Genomic DNA, 16,470 nt, shown 5'->3' with positions numbered 1-16,470 from the left:
GAACTCGCCTCAGGCATTTGAGTCACAAGACCGCAGGACAACCGGGCAAGAGGGGAGTGTGAAGGGATCGCCGGCCATTTGGCGAAAGGATCAAAAGGCCGACAAGGGTATAACTATGCGCAAGGTCGCGTGCAGCCCAGTATTGGGACCATCCAGCTCGCACAAGGAATACAGACAGTCCAATGCGCTCCCAGGCTGTTCTGCGCGGCTCGGCTGCTCGGGCGGGGCGTGCGATGCCTGAGGGGCGGGAGCGCCACGGCCGCGCTAGCACCGGCCAGGCTAGCGCGAGCCGTTGCGCGTTACGGAGTGGCACAGGGCCCAGGAGAGCACATCGACATTTACGGAGAACGGAGTAGGGCCAACGCAGGGGCCATCAATACAGCCTCCATTGCATGCCTGTTTACATGCACGGAATACATACAGTTGCATCCTGGCTTTCTAATAAAATCGCCGTTCCAAGTGGAGCAGCCAGTTATGAACATCATCCGCCTTCATCTTCAGTTTGGCCGACTTGCCATTGGAGGAGATATTTGCATCCCAGCCAGGCGTATCGTCCAAGAGCTGCTTGATTGCACTCTCATCCTTTCCGAATACCTGGCCTGTCAAGTCAATGTCCACACTCCCATCAGCTAGATTCTTCGGTCCAATGACAAATATCAGATTGTATTTCATTAGTTGGGCTTCTCTGATTTTCTTCGACAAAGAACGCGCGGATTTATCGACATCAATTTGGAACGTAGCCTGCAGGGGCGATAATGGGGCAGCTGGAAGGTCGGCTTCAGCCGCATCTTGTAGGGGAAGCTGCTGGTAACCGCACATTTTTTCTGCCGCTCTATCCGCAGCGCGAAGCACGCTCTCGTCTTGGTTCACAGTCAAAATAATTCCCTGACGAGGAGAGAGCCAGAAGGGCCATCGGCCGTTGTAATGTTCAATTAGAAGAGCAAGGAAGCGCTCAAGGGAGCCAAATATTGCCCGGTGTATGAGGACAGGTGTACTTCTTCCACCAGTGGAAGCATCGTAGTCAGATTCCCCTTCGGGAACAAAGTACTCTAACCCGAAGCGCTCAGGAAGATTCAAATCAAGCTGGATAGTAGATAGTTGATGGAATTTTCCGTCAGAGTCCTGAAGTTGAAAGTCGATTTTAGGGCCGTAGAATGCGCCGTCGCCCTCGTTGATCTCCCAGCGCCTCCCACTGTTTCCCAGCGCATCTCTGAGTTGCTTCTCAGCCAAATCCCACAGCTCAAGGCTACCAATGAAGTCTTTCTCGGGCCTCGTCGACAGAACAAGTCTGTATTCTCCCAGATTGAACGTCTTCATCACGGTATCTGTAAAGTTCAGTGCCAATTGGATTTCTTTTCCAATTTGCTGGGGTCGGCAAAAGATATGTCCATCATCCTGATGAAATCTTCGTACCCGAGTAAGCCCCGTCAATGATCCAGAAACCTCATTCCGGTGAAGAGGACTGAAGTCTGCAAATCTGACAGGGAGGTCTCGATATGACCATTTCTGGGATTTGAATAAGATGCAGTGGCCGGGGCAGTTCATTGGCTTGAGGCCATAGGATTCATCCTCACCAATTTCTCCGTCTATAGTTTCTCCAGTAGCACCCCTACCCCGAACCTCGTACATGTCATCTTTGTAGTTTTGCCAGTGACCAGAGATCTCCCAGAGGGACTGTTTATATATATTGGGCGTTAACACCTCCTGAAACCCATACTGTTTATATTGTGTGCGGAGAAACGATATGAGCTTGTTGAGAATGTGTGTGCCGTTCGGTTGGAATAGAGGAGACCCCGGGCTATACGAAGACGTCACAAAAAGTTCTTGAGCGGTGCCAATTGCTCGATGGTCGGCAGCGGGACTCAGAGGGGCGGGGCTTGCTTCATTTCTTGACGGAGAGATGAAATCCGAGGGCTTCGGCGCTGTGCAGGAGCATAGTCGAATTCCCAATCCGGGCAGCCTAGGGCGGTTAACGCTCCATCGGGGTGCAGCTAGCTTAATTGGTATGGAGCGCCACGCTCTGTCGACGACGTTCAGTCGCTGCATACGTGTTTGCTGGAATGAAAACAAAAGCTCTGCTTTTCCCCCAATGTTGCCGGCGCGTGATGCGGACGATAAATTACGCAGTGTAAGGACAGTACAATACCAAATATCCTGGCCAACCAGGTGGTGCCGCCATCAGGCAGCTAAACCTGATCGAGGTCCGTATTGTTTCCTTCCATACGTGCCCCATAAATACCATATTAGTAAGCATTGCCCGTCACGCCGTTATTTCGTCCTCGCACGACTTCTGATCGTCCTCGTCTGTGGCAGGTCTCTTCATGGCCCCCTGGAAGTTGATCCTGTCGTTTGCTGATTCTTCTAAAGGAATATCCCGCAGCGGATACCGAGATTAACAAGAATTCTTAATAATGGCAGGTCTGGCGACAAAAAACCTTGACCTCTGCATGAAGTGTATCCCATCGCTTGGGCATGGCGTTGCGTCGGTTCATGCGACTACAGGGGTCTTGCGTTTCCGCCGCTGTCTTTGCTGACTTGTCTGCGCAAAACACTCTGCTCTATGGAGTAGCATGCGACTCCGCTCCCTCGGGACAGGCTCGGCATCGACTGAATGCCACGGCCGATCACAAACAAAGAGAGTACGGAGTAGTCTTTCCTGGATAAAACACCAACACAATACATGCGCCTTTTTTTACAATGCGAGCATATCTCCAGGTGGCTGTGCGACCTGGGCAGAAAAGCCCGTGTGAAGCGCATGCAAGACTCCACTCCTTGGCACCTGATCAATGGCATGCCATCCATTAATATTCGAGTTTCTTTGGGAACCAACTCCAACGCATCATTGGGGTGGACACGTTGTCACATTCTTCCACGCTATACGGCCAATAATACCGTGCTTCATTCTTATGGCTTGCCGAGAGTGGGAAGACGCCCGCATTTGCCTCCACTCATGCGCTTCTTCTCCTATCTCGGTGATCATATGGCGTTCCTTGTATACACACACACATACTATGCACAATACTAAGCAGTAGTATGCATGTACATACAAAGGAAAAACGAAGCTCACCGTATTTCTAATGGCCGACGTCACTATTCAAAAGCCCGAGGATCGCTCCAACCGCGAGTAGTGTGCCTGACCCGGCGACACTCCAGGGAAATATTTTGACTCCTGACTGAGGGGTTCTACTGTCAAAATATGGCCTTTTTCGATTATCCCCTGCTGGGCCTGTCTATCTCTCCTGCTCACCCTTGGCTTGACCTGCCTTCTGGCACAAGCATAATAGTCCTCGTCAGTATCGTGACAATTGTTCTTTGGCAGCTCGCGAGAACAATCTTCGGTGATGTCAAGGCGCCATATGTTGGTTACGAATCATCTTGGGCTCCAGTATGGGTTGCAAGTCTCCTATCAGCACAGCAAGTACCATTCCTCATCCAAGAAGGCTTTCGGCGAGTAGGTGCCCTCAACTCGACTGCCTGTGGTTTTCGTGGGTGTCTTTACTTTAAATTTACCAAAAGTTTTGTTAACGTGACTGCAGTATCGGGATTCAATGTTCAAGATCCATAAGAGAGACTCGGATATACTGGTAATTTCTAACAGATTTGTTGACGAGTTGAGAAGCCTTCCTCAGGAACACATTGGCGCCATCGATGCTCATGTAAAAGTACGGCATTTCCAGCTATGCGAACAACTAAACAAGGCACTAATACCAGTGCGCATTCACAGATCCTCCTCGGCTCAATAACAGGAACGGACATTCTCCTTGACGGGGATCTGCACACCAAGGCATTGCAAACAAAACTTACTCCAAACCTGGGAGTCCTTACTGAGCAACTCAAGGCTGAGCTTGACTTTTCCATGACAGTGGAGCTTCCGGATTGTGAAGGTAATCCCCACCGTACCTTCAAGGGCTCACGGCTAATGATCGCTGTCTTCGGCTGGCAACAGATGAATGGGTTGAAGTTCAGATGCCTGGCATTCTTCGACGATTCGTAGCAAGGCTCTCTGCCCGCGCCTTCGTCGGTTCGGCGGTTTGCAGAAATGAAGATTGGATAAGAGCGAGTATAACGTACGCCGAAAATATTTTCATGACCATGACGTCTTTGCGGAAATTCCCTACCTTTCTCCGCTCGCTCCTTGCACCTTTTTTGTCTTCTTATTGGCGAGTTCAATCCGACCTGTCAACGGCGAAGGGCATCCTTGCTCCTATCATTGAACAGCGGCGGCGAGATCAGGCACTGAAGAATCTTAGCTATGACAAACCCAAGGATTTGTTGCAAGGGATGATGGATCTGGCCAAGCCGAACGAGGCAGCATCGCACCGCCTTGCTCATCGCCAATTCACATTGAGCCTGGGATCGCTGAATACGACAACCACGGCCGCTGTGCAAACACTCTATGATATATGCGATCACCCTGAGTACTTTGAGCCTCTTCGAGAAGAGCTCCTCAGTGCTCTTGCGGCAGATGGTGGGTGGGACAAGACCACGCCGAATAAAATGCATGGAATGGACAGCTTCATGAAAGAGTCTCAGCGATTCTATCCACCAAGCTTCCGTAAGTCTAGTTAACTATGTGCTGATCCAGCCTGATCGCAGCTCTTGCTAACGCATCGTTCTCCCCTATCCTCCTACAGTGTCTTTCAACCGTATTGTGAAAAAGCCTCTGACTCTCTCGGATGGGACGCAAATACGAAGGGGAACTCACTTCGGCATGCCCTCGTACTCGATCTTGCAGGACCCCAAAATTGTTCCCTCGCCGGAGAAATTTGATGGATTTCGTTACAAAAAACTTCGCGAAGACCCCCGGGAAGTAAACAAGCACCAGTTTGCCAGCACCGATGTCAACAACCTCCACTTCGGCCACGGGAAGTACGCCTGCCCCGGCCGCTTCTTCGCATCTCTGATCATCAAGATGATAGTGGGCAACTTGATTCTGCATTATGACTTCAAATTCCCGGACGGAACACGCCGCCCGCTCAACCTGAACTTGGATGAAAATGTCTATCCGGACCCGTCGGCCGTTCTTCTGATGCGGTGACGTCGAAATATCCAAGAAAAGTAAGAAGGCGAGCCGCAGGTGACAGACGACATTCCCTCGTCGCTAAGAGTGCCGCTCTGAAAGTGTTCATTGCGGCAGCCAAGTTTAAAATTGGGCCAGCAGAGCCAAGCTGTGTCTGGCGGTTGACAGGGCAGATGTCCAGTGCTGATAGGATGGGCCTGGCTTTCGGCAGGGTTTCCTCAGGCTGCTTTTAATGGAGCGTTATATTGGTGTAGGACACTGTTGTGCATTCAGCAGTTGGCTGTGTTCGATATACTCTGTACGGAGTAGTTAGCTCTCAGACGGTCGTTGAACAATGGCTATAGATGTCGGAGTTAATTAGTTAGTTAGTGGCGGCACCCCGCGTGGCGGCCCGAGGAAGCTCGGCCGGACCAGCAACGGACATCGTATTCTGGCTAGCTATATAGGTAGGGAATTATTCTCGGTTTCACGGTGCTGCGCTGCTCTGCGCTGCTCTGCCTGCACTGCTTGCTCTACTCTGCTCTGCTCGCGATGACTGCGCCGCCCGCCTCGTACGCCGCGCTGCCGACGCAGCACATCGCGCTGGCGCATGTGCCCGCCAGCGCGCCCGCCGCCACGCCGGTGCTGCTGGTGACGCTCAACCGGCCCGGCCAGCTCAACGCCTTCACGCCCACCATGGCCGACGAGCTGGCCACCGTCTTCGCCATGGCCGACGCCGACGACCGCGTCAAGGCCATCGTGCTGACCGGCGCTGGTGACCGCGCGTTCTGCGCCGGCGCCGACCTCGAGCTGGGCTTCCCCAAGGGCGCCGGCAAGGACGGCCACACCAACCGCGGCGACGTCGAGCGCGCAAAGGACCACCGCGATGCGTGTGTCTCCTCTCTTCTCTGACTGCCAAACAGACTGTCTGACTGACTGATGCTGCAGCGGCGGCCGTGTCGCGCTGGCCATCCATCGGTGCCGCAAGCCCACGATCGCAGCCCTCAACGGCGCCGCCGTGGGCATCGGCATCACCATGACGCTGCCAGCGACCATCCGACTGGCACCCGCGGACGCCAAAGTCGGCTTCGTGTTCGCGCGCCGCGGACTGGTCATGGAAGCCGTATCGTCGTTCTTCCTGCCGCGGCTGATCGGCCACGGGCGCGCCATGCACGTCGTCACCACCGGCGCCGTGTATCCCGCCGCCCACCCGCTGCTGCGCGACCTCTTCTCCGAGATCCTGCCCGACGCCGACCAGACTCTGCGCCGCGCCCTCGAGCTGGCTGCCGACATCGCCCAGAACACGTCCACCGTCGCCACCGCCCTGATGCGCGACATGATGTACCGCGGGCCCGCCAGCCCCGAGGCCACCCACCTGCTCGACTCCGCCGTCATCTACAGCCTGTTCGGCTCGCGCGACAACGAGGAGGGCGTGCGGAGCTTCTTCGAGAAGCGCCCGCCGCGGTTCACTGCGTCTGTCACCAACCCCGACGATCTGCCGTCCGTGTACCCCTGGTGGGATCCCGTCGACATCTCGCCCCCCAGCGCTGGCAAGGCCAAGCTGTGAGCGCACCGCGTGAGTTAGCATGCAATCGGCGGATATCTACCCATGAAGAAGCAGGGGATGGCAGGAGGCAAACAGTCACCGGCTGTGTGTATATGCAAAAGATGTATCTTATTTATAACTGTCTATCAATATCAACATCGAAATTCTAAGACCGGCCCGTACTTCTCATCTCAACGTAACCTATAAATTCGTCAGCAGGTCCGAACGGCTCCCAACTCTAGAGGGGCATAGCCAAACTCACCAATTCCTCCGCAGACGTAGGATGTATCGCGACACAGCTGTCAAAATCCTTCTTGGTCGCGCCCATCTTCACCGCGACCCCAAAGCCTTGCAGCATCTCGCCGACGCCCAGGCCTAGGATATGCAGGCCAACCACCTTCTCCTCCGGCCCCGCGCAGATCAGCTTCATCTCCGTCGGGTTGTGCGCCTTCTCCTCCGGCGGCATCATGTCGTAGAACATCGCCGTGAACTTGGTGTGGTAGATCTTCAAATTGTCCTTGCCGTACTCCTTCTCGGCCTCGGGCTCCGTCAGCCCGATTGAGCCCACTTCGGGGTGCGCGAACACGACCGTGGGGATGTTGTCGTAGCACAGCTTGGACGACTTGAGCTCCGGAGGGCCGAACAGGCGGTTTCCGAGCTGCCGCCCGGCTGCAATAGCAACTAGCAATCCTAGTCAGTATCCAATGATGGTAAAGTTCGCGAGATATAGGGGAAGGGGGTAGCTTACCAGGCGTCAGTTCAGCCCTTCCAGTGACATCGCCGAGCGCGTAGATGCCCTCGACCGAGGTATTCTGGAACTCATCGACCACAATATGCCCGCCGGCGACTTGCTGCACGCCAATATCCTTCAGGCCCAGGTTATCGACCGCGGGCGCGCGGCCAATGGCCCACAGCAGCTCATTCACCTCCATCTCGCTGCCATCATTCATCACGAGGCGGAGCAGCTTCTCAGCGCCGTCCTTGCCCTCGCGCAGCAGCTGCACCTCACGCACGCCGGCGAAGTTCTTGTGGATCTTCATGCCCGCGTCCTCGTAGCGCTTGGTCATGGTGTGCTGGATCATCGGGTCGAACTTGCGCAGGAACGTCGCATGGCGGCAGAACAGATGCGTTTCCACGCCGGCCGCGTGCATCACGCCCGCCAGCTCCACGCCGATGTACCCCGAGCCCACCACCGCCACCTTGCGCGGCAGCGCGTCCAGCGCGAAGAACTCGTCGCTGGTGATGCCGTGCTCGGCGCCCGGCGTCTTCGGCACGATCGGGTACCCGCCGGTCGCGATCAGGATGTGCGGCGCCGTGAAGCGACGGCGCGCCGCCTTGCTGCTGCTGGTGCTGCTGCTGCTGCTGCCCTCACCGTCCTGCAGCGTCACCTCCAGCTCCTTTGGCCCCACGAACGTGGCCGTGCCGTGCACCAGGTCGATGCCCTCGCGGTTCCAATTACGCTCGTAGATGCCATTCAGGCGCTCGATGACGGCGTCGCGCTTGCGCTTGAAGAAGCCGTAGTCGCGCGGCACGTCCGCGGGGATGTCGTAGCCGTAGTGCACGCCGTCGCGCAGCGTCTCCGCGATCGACGAGAAGTTCCACGTCATCTTCTTCGGCACGCACCTAACAAAAGATCCCCGGGTCAGCCTGTGGCTCCCATACAAATACAAGCAGGCAGCGAGGAAGCCTAGTTACCCGACATTCACGCAGCAGCCGCCCGACCGGCCGTTCTCGATGATCAGCGTCTTCGCCTTGTACCAGCCGGCCGCTCGTCGCGCCGCTCCGCTGCCGCCGCTGCCACCGCCGATGACGATGTAGTCGTACTTCTCCACCTGCACATTACTATTATTAAGATCAACGGGCGCCATGGTGCCTGAGGTGTTCGTGGCCGCCGCTTGAGGAGAACGCGCGAAGTGCCGGCTGAGCGATCCGAGACGGTGGGAGGTCGCCGTGGGCCGCGCGGGGGAGGATCTGCTCGCAGGAAGCAGCGTGTTCGAGGATGTCGCCGTCGCCGTCACCGTCACCAGGGGTCGACTGGTCGATATGCGGGCGTTGCAGCGCGAGAAGTAGATAGCGGTTGAGGGGCTTGCGGTGCGAATAATCGATGCCTTCGACGGACGTGGGCAGCGGGCAAGCATTCCCTCCTTTTTCTTTTCGGATTCTCCCTGGCCCGGCAGTGGGGCAGAAACACAATTAAATAAATAAAAATCTAGAAAAACGATTGGTAATGCTGGGGGAGGGCTTGCGCGGAACCAGCAGGATATCGATGTAACTTTGGGTGGAATTAGTCAGGGAAGAACGAGCACGAAGAATCTGGTCGCGTGCAATTAGTCAGCCCGGCGGACGACGTAGAGGGAGGGAGAAAGAGGTCTCGCGATGTCTAAGGCTTTTCGTATAGCTACTAATACATACAGATATAACTAGTCAATCAAGGGAACGTGAGTCGTACAGTACATCCACCCAAGGCGGGCGTGTGTTTGATGCAGGAGTCGGAAGAAGCATGGCAGACAAAGCAAAATAGCCCCAGAAAACATGAATGCCGAAAAAACCCGAGGAGCAGAGGAAAAACACCCGATGTTGGAATGACGATGAGCTGATCAGAACGAGGCATGCCAGGTAGCTAGTGAGGCAGGTAGGTAGTTAACAGACAACTAGGTAGTTAATCACCAAGGAGACAAAAACAGACAGCCAGCCGCCCAGACAACTAAGAAAAACCATGAACCAAGCCCAAGACGATCATATTAAGAAGAAATAAAAAGAAAAACCTTGCAGACGCTGACGACATCAGGAGAGCCCGTTAAATGTCATATGTAGGCAACAAGTTTGTAGCAGCGAGAGTGGGGAGGGCAGAGAAGGGGAAGGGGAAGGGGAAAGGGAAAGGGGAGGGCGGAGGGAAACAAAAGCTTAGCAGCGGGTGCGCGAGAGGCGCCGCCGCAGCTGCCGAGGAAGGATGCGGCGGGCATAGGATTCCAATGGGATCACTGTGGTTGGAACGCCGCCAGGCTGGCCGGGTCGTCGAGAAGTGGGCTGCCGGGCACGGCGTCCAGGGCGACTTTGTGCAGGGCGGGCTGGGCGTGGCGGCCCATGACGCCGCGCTGGCGACGGTCCAAGGCGTCCTTCACCCAGGCGGCGACCTCCTCGTCCGCGGTGTCGAGTGGCGCGTCGGCGTCGTCGGCGCCGTCGACGGCCGGGGGCGGAGCCAGCAGATCGGCGAGCCAGGCGTGGCGGAGGAGGGTGGCATAGGTCGGGCGCAGCGCAGCGTTCTTGTTGAGACAGCACTGCACGAAGTCCTTTGCGTCGGGGGAGTAGCCGTCGTCGGGCAGCGTGGGCGGCTCGCCTTGGACAATGGCCTGTCGAGTCAGTCAGTCAGTGTTTGTCTTTCAACAGGATAAGTGATGTAACTTACGTTCAGCTGGCTGAAGATGTTGTTATAGGATTCCGGCGGATAGGGGTAGCGGCCCATGGCGCACTCCACCAGCGACAGGCCCAAACTCCAGATGTCGCTCTGCACGCTGTAGGTGCCGCCGTCCGGGCCCGAGGCGGGGGCGCCGCCGGCGATGCGCTCGGGAGCCATGTAACTCTGGCAGCCGATGTTGGTCTTGGCGATGCTGGCGACGAGGTTGCCGCTGACGCCGAAGTCGCAGATTTTGACCTGGCCGCGCGTGTTGACCAGGATGTTGGTGGGCTTGACGTCGCGGTGGATGATGTTGTGCTCCTCCTTGAGCGACTTGAGGCCCATGATGGTGGACAGCGCGATCTTGCGCAGGATGGACTCGGGCACGCCGTCGCCGTACAGCTTCTCCATGGAGCCGCCGTCCATGTACTCGACGCAGATGTACACGGCGCCCTCCTGGAAGAAGGCGCCGTAGAAGTCGATGATGAAGGGCGACACGCAGCGGTGCAGCACGTCGAGCTCCATGATGATGGCGGCGAACTTGGCCTCGTCCAGCTCCAGGCGGATCTCCTTCATGGCCATGACGACGTTGGACAGGGCGTCGGGCGCGGCGGGCGGCGGAGCGGACGGCGCCTGTGTCTGTGTCTGGGTCTGTGACTGCGACTGCGACTGCGACTGCGTCTGGGCCGGTGTCTGCGTATCATGCGGCGGCGGCACGCCCAGCGAGCCTCGCAGGCCACGGCCGGGGCGGCGCAGGCGCGGGCGGCAGTGGCGCACCTTGTAGACGGTGCCGTAGTTGCCTTTGCCCAGCTCGTCGAGCGTGTCGACTTCGTCCAGCGAGATGGTGAAGCTGCGGCCGCCGGTGAAGTCGATGCCGCCGCCGTGGATGACGGCCTTGTCCTTGAACTGCAGCGTGCCGGCGGTGGTGTCGATGATCTCGGCGTACTTGCTGAAGCCCGACTGCGCGTGCGCGAACGACGCCTTGGACGGCACGCCGGCCGGCAGCGTTGACGGCGCGCCTGGCAGCGGGGGCCGCGTGGCGCCCGCGTCCGACAGCTTCATGGGCTGGTTGAGCCCGCGTTTGGCGGCCAGTCCGCCGGGCCGCGGGGCGCGCGGCGCTGGTAACGACGCCCAGCTGGCGGGCGGCGGCGGGCGGCTGGTGGGCGGGGACAGGGGCAGGCGGGCGCTGGCCAGGGCGATGGGATCAGCATCGCCGACGGGGGACAGCGGCGACGGCGACGACACTGCGGCGGCGGCAGCGGACTGCGGGCTGCCGACCGGGCGGGCGCCCTGGCGCGACAGCGAGAAGGCCTTCATCTTGGCCTGGATGTCCTGGCTGAGCCCGCTGGAGTGGCCCGGCGTGGGCGGCGCGGGCCGGCGAGCAGCGTTGATATGGCCCAGCGGCGTGGACGACGCCGTCATGGCAGCCGGCGACACCGCGCGCAGCGACGGCGGCTGCGCGCCCGTCGTCGAGCTGGCGTCGTCGGGCGAGCTTTCGTCAGGGCTGCTGGCGGGCGGGCTGCTGGACGGCGTGCGCGCGGGCGCGGGCGGCGCGGCGTCAGCGTCAGCGTCCATCGTGTAGTGTCTCTCTCCTCTCTGGCTGTGTGTCGTTTCTCTCTTCTTCTTGTTCCCTCTCCCAGTTGGCTGCTTTTCTTTCTTTTCCTTTCCTTTCCTTTCCTTTTCTTTCCTTTCTTTTCTTCTCCCCAGACCAGGCTGCCCGCCACACAAAGACAGCACAAGGCTGGTCGGGCGGTTGCGATGGTTCTTTTCTGGATTGTTCTATTTCCGTTCACTCCGTGTCTCCGGTCTTCTCGTATCTTGCCTCGTCCCCCGGTGGCCAGCTTCCGCCCACACCGGCGCTGGGCGGGGCGCGGGACTGGCGGTTAAATAGCACGTCGGAGCCAACGTCGAAGCTGGTGGGATGGTGTTATTTTTGTCGCCGCCTAGCATGGGCCGCTGGTCGGGCGTGCTGGGCTTGGGCACACGAGTCAAAAAAAAAATAGAATAGAATAGACCGAGAGGATGCGCGAAGAAATCGCCGAGAGATCGCAAGGCGCCCCACGGCGATCAGCACCAGCCCAGACAGACAAGCAGCCCGCGGTGCAGCGGCAGACGGGGCGACGGACAGCAGGGCAGGGAGTCACGGCACAAAGGCAGCAGCAGCAAGCAACACACGCAGCAGAGGTGGAAGAACAGCGCGGCGGCGGCGGCGACAGCGGCGACGGACACGGCCAGGCAGCGGCATAAATAGCGGGCGGGCGGGCGCGCGTTTGCGTTGAGCCCGGGCACTGTGGCTTGAGCCTTGGCGGGTGGCGGCGGGAGCAGCGGCGGCCAATCAGCGTGCGCTCGGGGCGCCACAGCAGCGCGGCGGGCCCGCCAGTCACGGGACCGTCGGTGGCGACCCGGCTGTGACTTTTGGCGGCCAGCGCCGGCCTGACTCGGGCGGTGCGTGGCGCGAAGCCGCGTTGGGCGATGCCAGAGCGCACGGCGGCGACAGGAGGGCGATGAGTCGCAGCAGTAGCAGCGAGGATGTTGCTGGCGGTGATGCTACATCACTAGCCAGGGCCTGCAGGCGCTGACGCCCAGCTCCCAACGCCCAACGCAACCGGTGGTGGGTGGGTGAGACAGGTCCGCTCGCGTGCGTGCAGCGCCGGCTGGTGGCGTTGAGCAAGCACGGGAGGATCCTACGATGATGGCTGCTGCTGGATGGGCTGCCAACTTCTGGCGTCAGAGCCAAAGCAGGCTTGCGCGACCTGACTAACTAGCAGGCAGCAAGGCAGCGTTGGTGTGCGCGTGCGCGGGAGCGGGAACGAGAACGAAACGGCGCGCCGTGGGCCATGACGATGAGATTAAAATTACTATTACTATGACTATTATGATTATGGCTACGCGGGTTGCATGTGGGCACGGCGGTCGGCGCGCGTTGGCAGGCGTCAGTCATGACGCTGCGTCGCGCGCCGGCGCCGCCCGCAGAAAGCTTGATCGCGGCCGCGCGAACTCGTAAGCTTTCAGGCCCATGCCCGCCTCGCAAGGCTTGACCACACACACACACACCCGCGCGCGCTGCGCTGCGCTGCGCTGCGCTCCTCGCCCCGGCCGCCCGGGTGTGCGTCCGCCCAAGCCAAGGCTGCTCGCCCTGACGCAACGCGGGCTGCCAGTGCCGGCCACGCGCCCGTGAATCCCGCGCCCCGCCGCCGCTGTGCTGGTCCGCCACCCTGTTGCAACGGCCGTCCGCGCTAACCAGCGGGTGCGGGAAGGGCCAGCTGGCTCTGCGCCTCGGGCCCGGCCTGCCCTGCCCTGCCCTGCTGCCCGTTGTTATTGTCATTGCTGTCATCCCTGCCCCCCAGCCGCCTGCACGCCGCGTTGCCCAACGGCCGGTTTCTTGTCGCCGCCGCCACGTTCGCCTCGCCCGTGACGTCACGTGGGTCCGTCGCCCTGGGCGCAGTAAAAGCGGCTCTGCAGCTACTGGGCAGCAACTACGCTAGCCGTATGCGGCTAGCGCACGGCGCGGGTTTACTATTCTGCGCGAGCGCACACGCTCGCACCCAGCCCTGCCATTGGCTGCGCGCGCTGTTCTGCCTGTGCAGCCGCGCCGCGAGGTCTGGCCCGACGCGGTTGTGGGAATTTTTTATTTCTTAAAATGTAGAATTATCTCAGAAATATATTCAATATTACTAAATATAAACACAGTAATATCCAAATTAATTATACTGGCATTCATGAGCTCTCTGCAGCGGCCTCGCGCGCCTGGCACCGCGCCCAACGTCCGTCGCGAAACAGGTCTTTGGCCGTGACGTCACAGCGCGCCGGCCGGCCAACCAGCGCCGCCCGTGGGAGCCCTAGCGCGGCCTGGGCGGGCTCGGCGGGCTCGGCGGGCTGGGCGATTTCATCATCCCAGCCAACGCGCTCGCTCACTCGCTCGTCTCGTCCTGTCTCATCTCGTCTCGCCTGCGCTGCGCTGCGCTTCTGCTCGTTTTTCTCCCTCCTTCGCTTCCTCCCGGCCCTCTCGCTGCTCGCTCGCTGGTCTCTGCATCCAGCCCGTCCAGCCTGAGCGTTGCTGCCGCTCTCTCACGCCCGCCACTCTCACCACTCCCGCCACATCCTCCTCCTCTCCTCCTCAACCGTCCCAAACCAAGTTTCCGGAGCTGCGCAGGCTGCTGTTGGGCTCAACCTGCCCCTGCCGCCATTGCTGCACCCAACGGGCCCTCGCGAACCGCTGTGCGCTGCCCGCCCATCCTCGCAGCCCTCCCAATGCCGTTTTTTGCCCCCCCGACGTCCTTTCGCCATGCCAGCCTGAATGCCACCGCTCTGGCCGCGATGGCCCATTCTTCCCCGCCCGTCATCCAGGGGGTGCCCCGCCCGCATGCATCGCATCCCTCGCTGCCGCATCTCGCCCTGCTCGTCTTCGAGGCTGTGTTGGAGGTCGTCTTCGTCAGCCTGCCCGGCTACATCGTCGCCCGCATGGGCATGTTCGACGCCGACGCCCAGAAGTTCGTGGCCAATCTCAACGTCATGCTGTTCACGCCATGCCTTAGTATGTCTATGTCCTTTCATTCAATAGATTAGCAGAGAAAAAAAAAAAAAAAAAACCTGATTCGGGCCGACGAGCTGACGGACTTGCATCCTGTGTTGCCCAGTCTTCACCAAGCTAGCTTCCCAGTTGACCGCCGCAAAGCTGGCCGAACTGGCCGTGATCCCCGTTATTTTTGTCGTCCAGACGATTGTCTCGTGGCTGACTTCCCAATTGGCTTCACGCGTCTTCCGTCTGCGGAAACGCCAGACCAACTTTGTAACCGCAATGGGCGTAAGTGGCGCAGCACCGGCTTGCCATCACTGTACTGACCGTTCATGATTGCAGGTCTTCGGTAACTCAAATTCGCTCCCCATCTCCCTCGTGTTATCGCTCTCCCAGACCATCCAAGGCCTTCACTGGGACAGGGTCCCTGGTGACACAGATGACGAGGTTGCAGCCCGTGGCATTCTCTACCTGCTGATCTTCCAACAGCTGGGACAGCTGGTTCGCTGGACCTGGGGATACCGTGTGCTTCTGGCTCCCAAGGAGCAGTATTATCGGGACGAGGAGGAACGCGCCAATGCCCGCATTGAAGACGGCCAGGCAAGATACTATGATCATCCTGAAGACGACTCCGATCCCACCGTCGTGGGCGATGAGTCGTCGCCGTCTGAGGGTTCTCGGTTCGAATCCGGCGATCAGACGCCGATCACGGAAAGAAGTCGCTCCTATGTCAAGCTGGCGAACGGCAGTGAGAGGCAAACCATGCCGCTCCGGCTGCCGCAGCCCGCGCCTGGTGATATTGCGTCCTTCCCTCCCGTCACGCCACAGGAGGAAGCGGTCAGTCCCGCTGCCGCCGAATCCCGTCTTGGTAAGTGCCGGCTGGCCATCTCGTCGGCGGCTAGCCACGTCAACGACGCCGTGCGAGACAGGGCAAACCGTGTGTTTACCTCCCTGCCGCTGTGGATGCAGAAATCATACACCTGGGCCTGGCATAAAGTCTCCCGCTTCCTGTATGGTCTTTGGGACTTCATGAGCCCGCCACTGTGGGCCATGCTTGCTGCCATCTTCGTCGCCTCCATTCCTTCTTTGCAGCGCCTTCTCTTCACAAAGGGAACGTTCATCCATAATTCTTTTACCAGCGCTGTCACCCAGAGTGGAGGCGTCGCTGTCCCCCTGATCCTCGTTGTCCTTGGTGCCAATTTGGCACGTAACACCCTCCCAGAGGACGCTCATGATCCCGAAGATGATCCTCGCGACGAGCGTAATCTCATCATTGCCTCTCTGCTGGCCAGAATGCTCCTACCTCTGCTGATCATGGGTCCTCTTCTCGCGCTGGCCGCCAAGTATATTCCTGTTAGCATCCTGGACGACCCGATCTTCGTCATCGTGTGCTTCCTGCTCACCGGCGCCCCGTCGGCGCTGCAGCTGGCTCAGATCTGTCAGATCAACAACGTCTATATGGGTGCCATGTCAAAGCTATTGTTCCAGAGCTACGTTGTCTGGTAAGTGTTCCAAAAGCCTGTTGATTCTCACAGCTGTAAACCCAAGTACATTGCTATGATCAGACCACTGACGTGCGGTTGTTAGGATTCTGCCGTCGACTCTGATTCTGGTCATGTCTGCCCTGGAGGTGGTGGAGTGGGCAACGGCCACCTGACCTGCACTTGCTTTCTAGCCGAGTCGTTAGTGCGTTGGGTCTTGCTCTCAAATTCGAGCTTCCAACAAGCAAAACTATTATTATTCACTAGTTATATGTCTCATCTTGTCTTTTGGATTCGCCACACCGAAAAGAGGCTCGTAATAATCAGGGCCCCCAAAATTGACTGAGTTTCATAATACCATTTTTGAGCTGCAGGTATTTTGTTCTGCTTTTTGGGTTTTGCAAATTTCGGTTGTTTCTTTTTTTTTTTCTTTTTTGAGCTGTGATACCTTTCCAGTGTACCATATATATTTGCAATTTGATATTGACATGTTGTCAAGGTGGCGGGTAGTTAGGCTGTCTTGTTGTGTGTTCG

The 16,470-nt window shown here is 58.6% G+C and overlaps 6 protein-coding genes across 6 annotated transcripts; 3 read left to right on the top strand and 3 right to left on the bottom strand.

Moving 5' to 3' along the window:
- Positions 1-438: 438 nt before the first annotated feature.
- MST1 (threonyl-tRNA synthetase) lies at positions 439-2,046 on the bottom strand (the record flags this gene model as incomplete). Its single annotated transcript, XM_049254987.1, has 1 exon — positions 439-2,046. One exon carries the CDS (start codon positions 2,044-2,046, stop codon positions 439-441), a length of 1,608 nt encoding a protein of 535 aa, XP_049105994.1.
- Positions 2,047-3,196: 1,150 nt separating this feature from the next.
- On the top strand, positions 3,197-5,038 carry LOZ57_005961 (uncharacterized protein; the record flags this gene model as incomplete). The annotated part of the gene is made up of 5 exons (XM_049254986.1): positions 3,197-3,451; positions 3,537-3,662; positions 3,725-3,884; positions 3,947-4,555; positions 4,635-5,038. 5 exons carry the CDS (start codon positions 3,197-3,199, stop codon positions 5,036-5,038), a joined length of 1,554 nt encoding a protein of 517 aa, XP_049105993.1.
- Positions 5,039-5,695: 657 nt separating this feature from the next.
- On the top strand, positions 5,696-6,566 carry LOZ57_005960 (uncharacterized protein; the record flags this gene model as incomplete). The annotated part of the gene is made up of 2 exons (XM_049254985.1): positions 5,696-5,889; positions 5,948-6,566. 2 exons carry the CDS (start codon positions 5,696-5,698, stop codon positions 6,564-6,566), a joined length of 813 nt encoding a protein of 270 aa, XP_049105992.1.
- A 165-nt stretch (positions 6,567-6,731) lies between these two features.
- On the bottom strand, positions 6,732-8,413 carry GLR1 (Glutathione reductase; the record flags this gene model as incomplete). Its single annotated transcript, XM_049254984.1, has 4 exons — positions 6,732-6,746; positions 6,808-7,226; positions 7,294-8,168; positions 8,241-8,413. The coding sequence occupies 4 exons, from the start codon at positions 8,411-8,413 to the stop codon at positions 6,732-6,734; spliced, it is 1,482 nt and encodes a 493-aa protein (XP_049105991.1).
- A 1,110-nt stretch (positions 8,414-9,523) lies between these two features.
- On the bottom strand, positions 9,524-11,514 carry wis1 (MAP kinase kinase Wis1; the record flags this gene model as incomplete). The annotated part of the gene is made up of 2 exons (XM_049254983.1): positions 9,524-9,895; positions 9,952-11,514. The coding sequence occupies 2 exons, from the start codon at positions 11,512-11,514 to the stop codon at positions 9,524-9,526; spliced, it is 1,935 nt and encodes a 644-aa protein (XP_049105990.1).
- A 2,742-nt stretch (positions 11,515-14,256) lies between these two features.
- LOZ57_005957 (uncharacterized protein) lies at positions 14,257-15,961 on the top strand (the record flags this gene model as incomplete). The annotated part of the gene is made up of 3 exons (XM_049254982.1): positions 14,257-14,473; positions 14,577-14,743; positions 14,798-15,961. 3 exons carry the CDS (start codon positions 14,257-14,259, stop codon positions 15,959-15,961), a joined length of 1,548 nt encoding a protein of 515 aa, XP_049105989.1.
- Positions 15,962-16,470: the final 509 nt, after the last annotated feature.

The sequence above is a fragment of the Ophidiomyces ophidiicola genome (genome assembly GCF_022830035.1).
Source record: "Ophidiomyces ophidiicola strain CBS 122913 chromosome Unknown scaffold_34, whole genome shotgun sequence".
Lineage (NCBI taxonomy): Eukaryota > Fungi > Ascomycota > Eurotiomycetes > Onygenales > Onygenaceae > Ophidiomyces > Ophidiomyces ophidiicola.
This window is presented reverse-complemented; position numbering and strand designations above follow the sequence as displayed.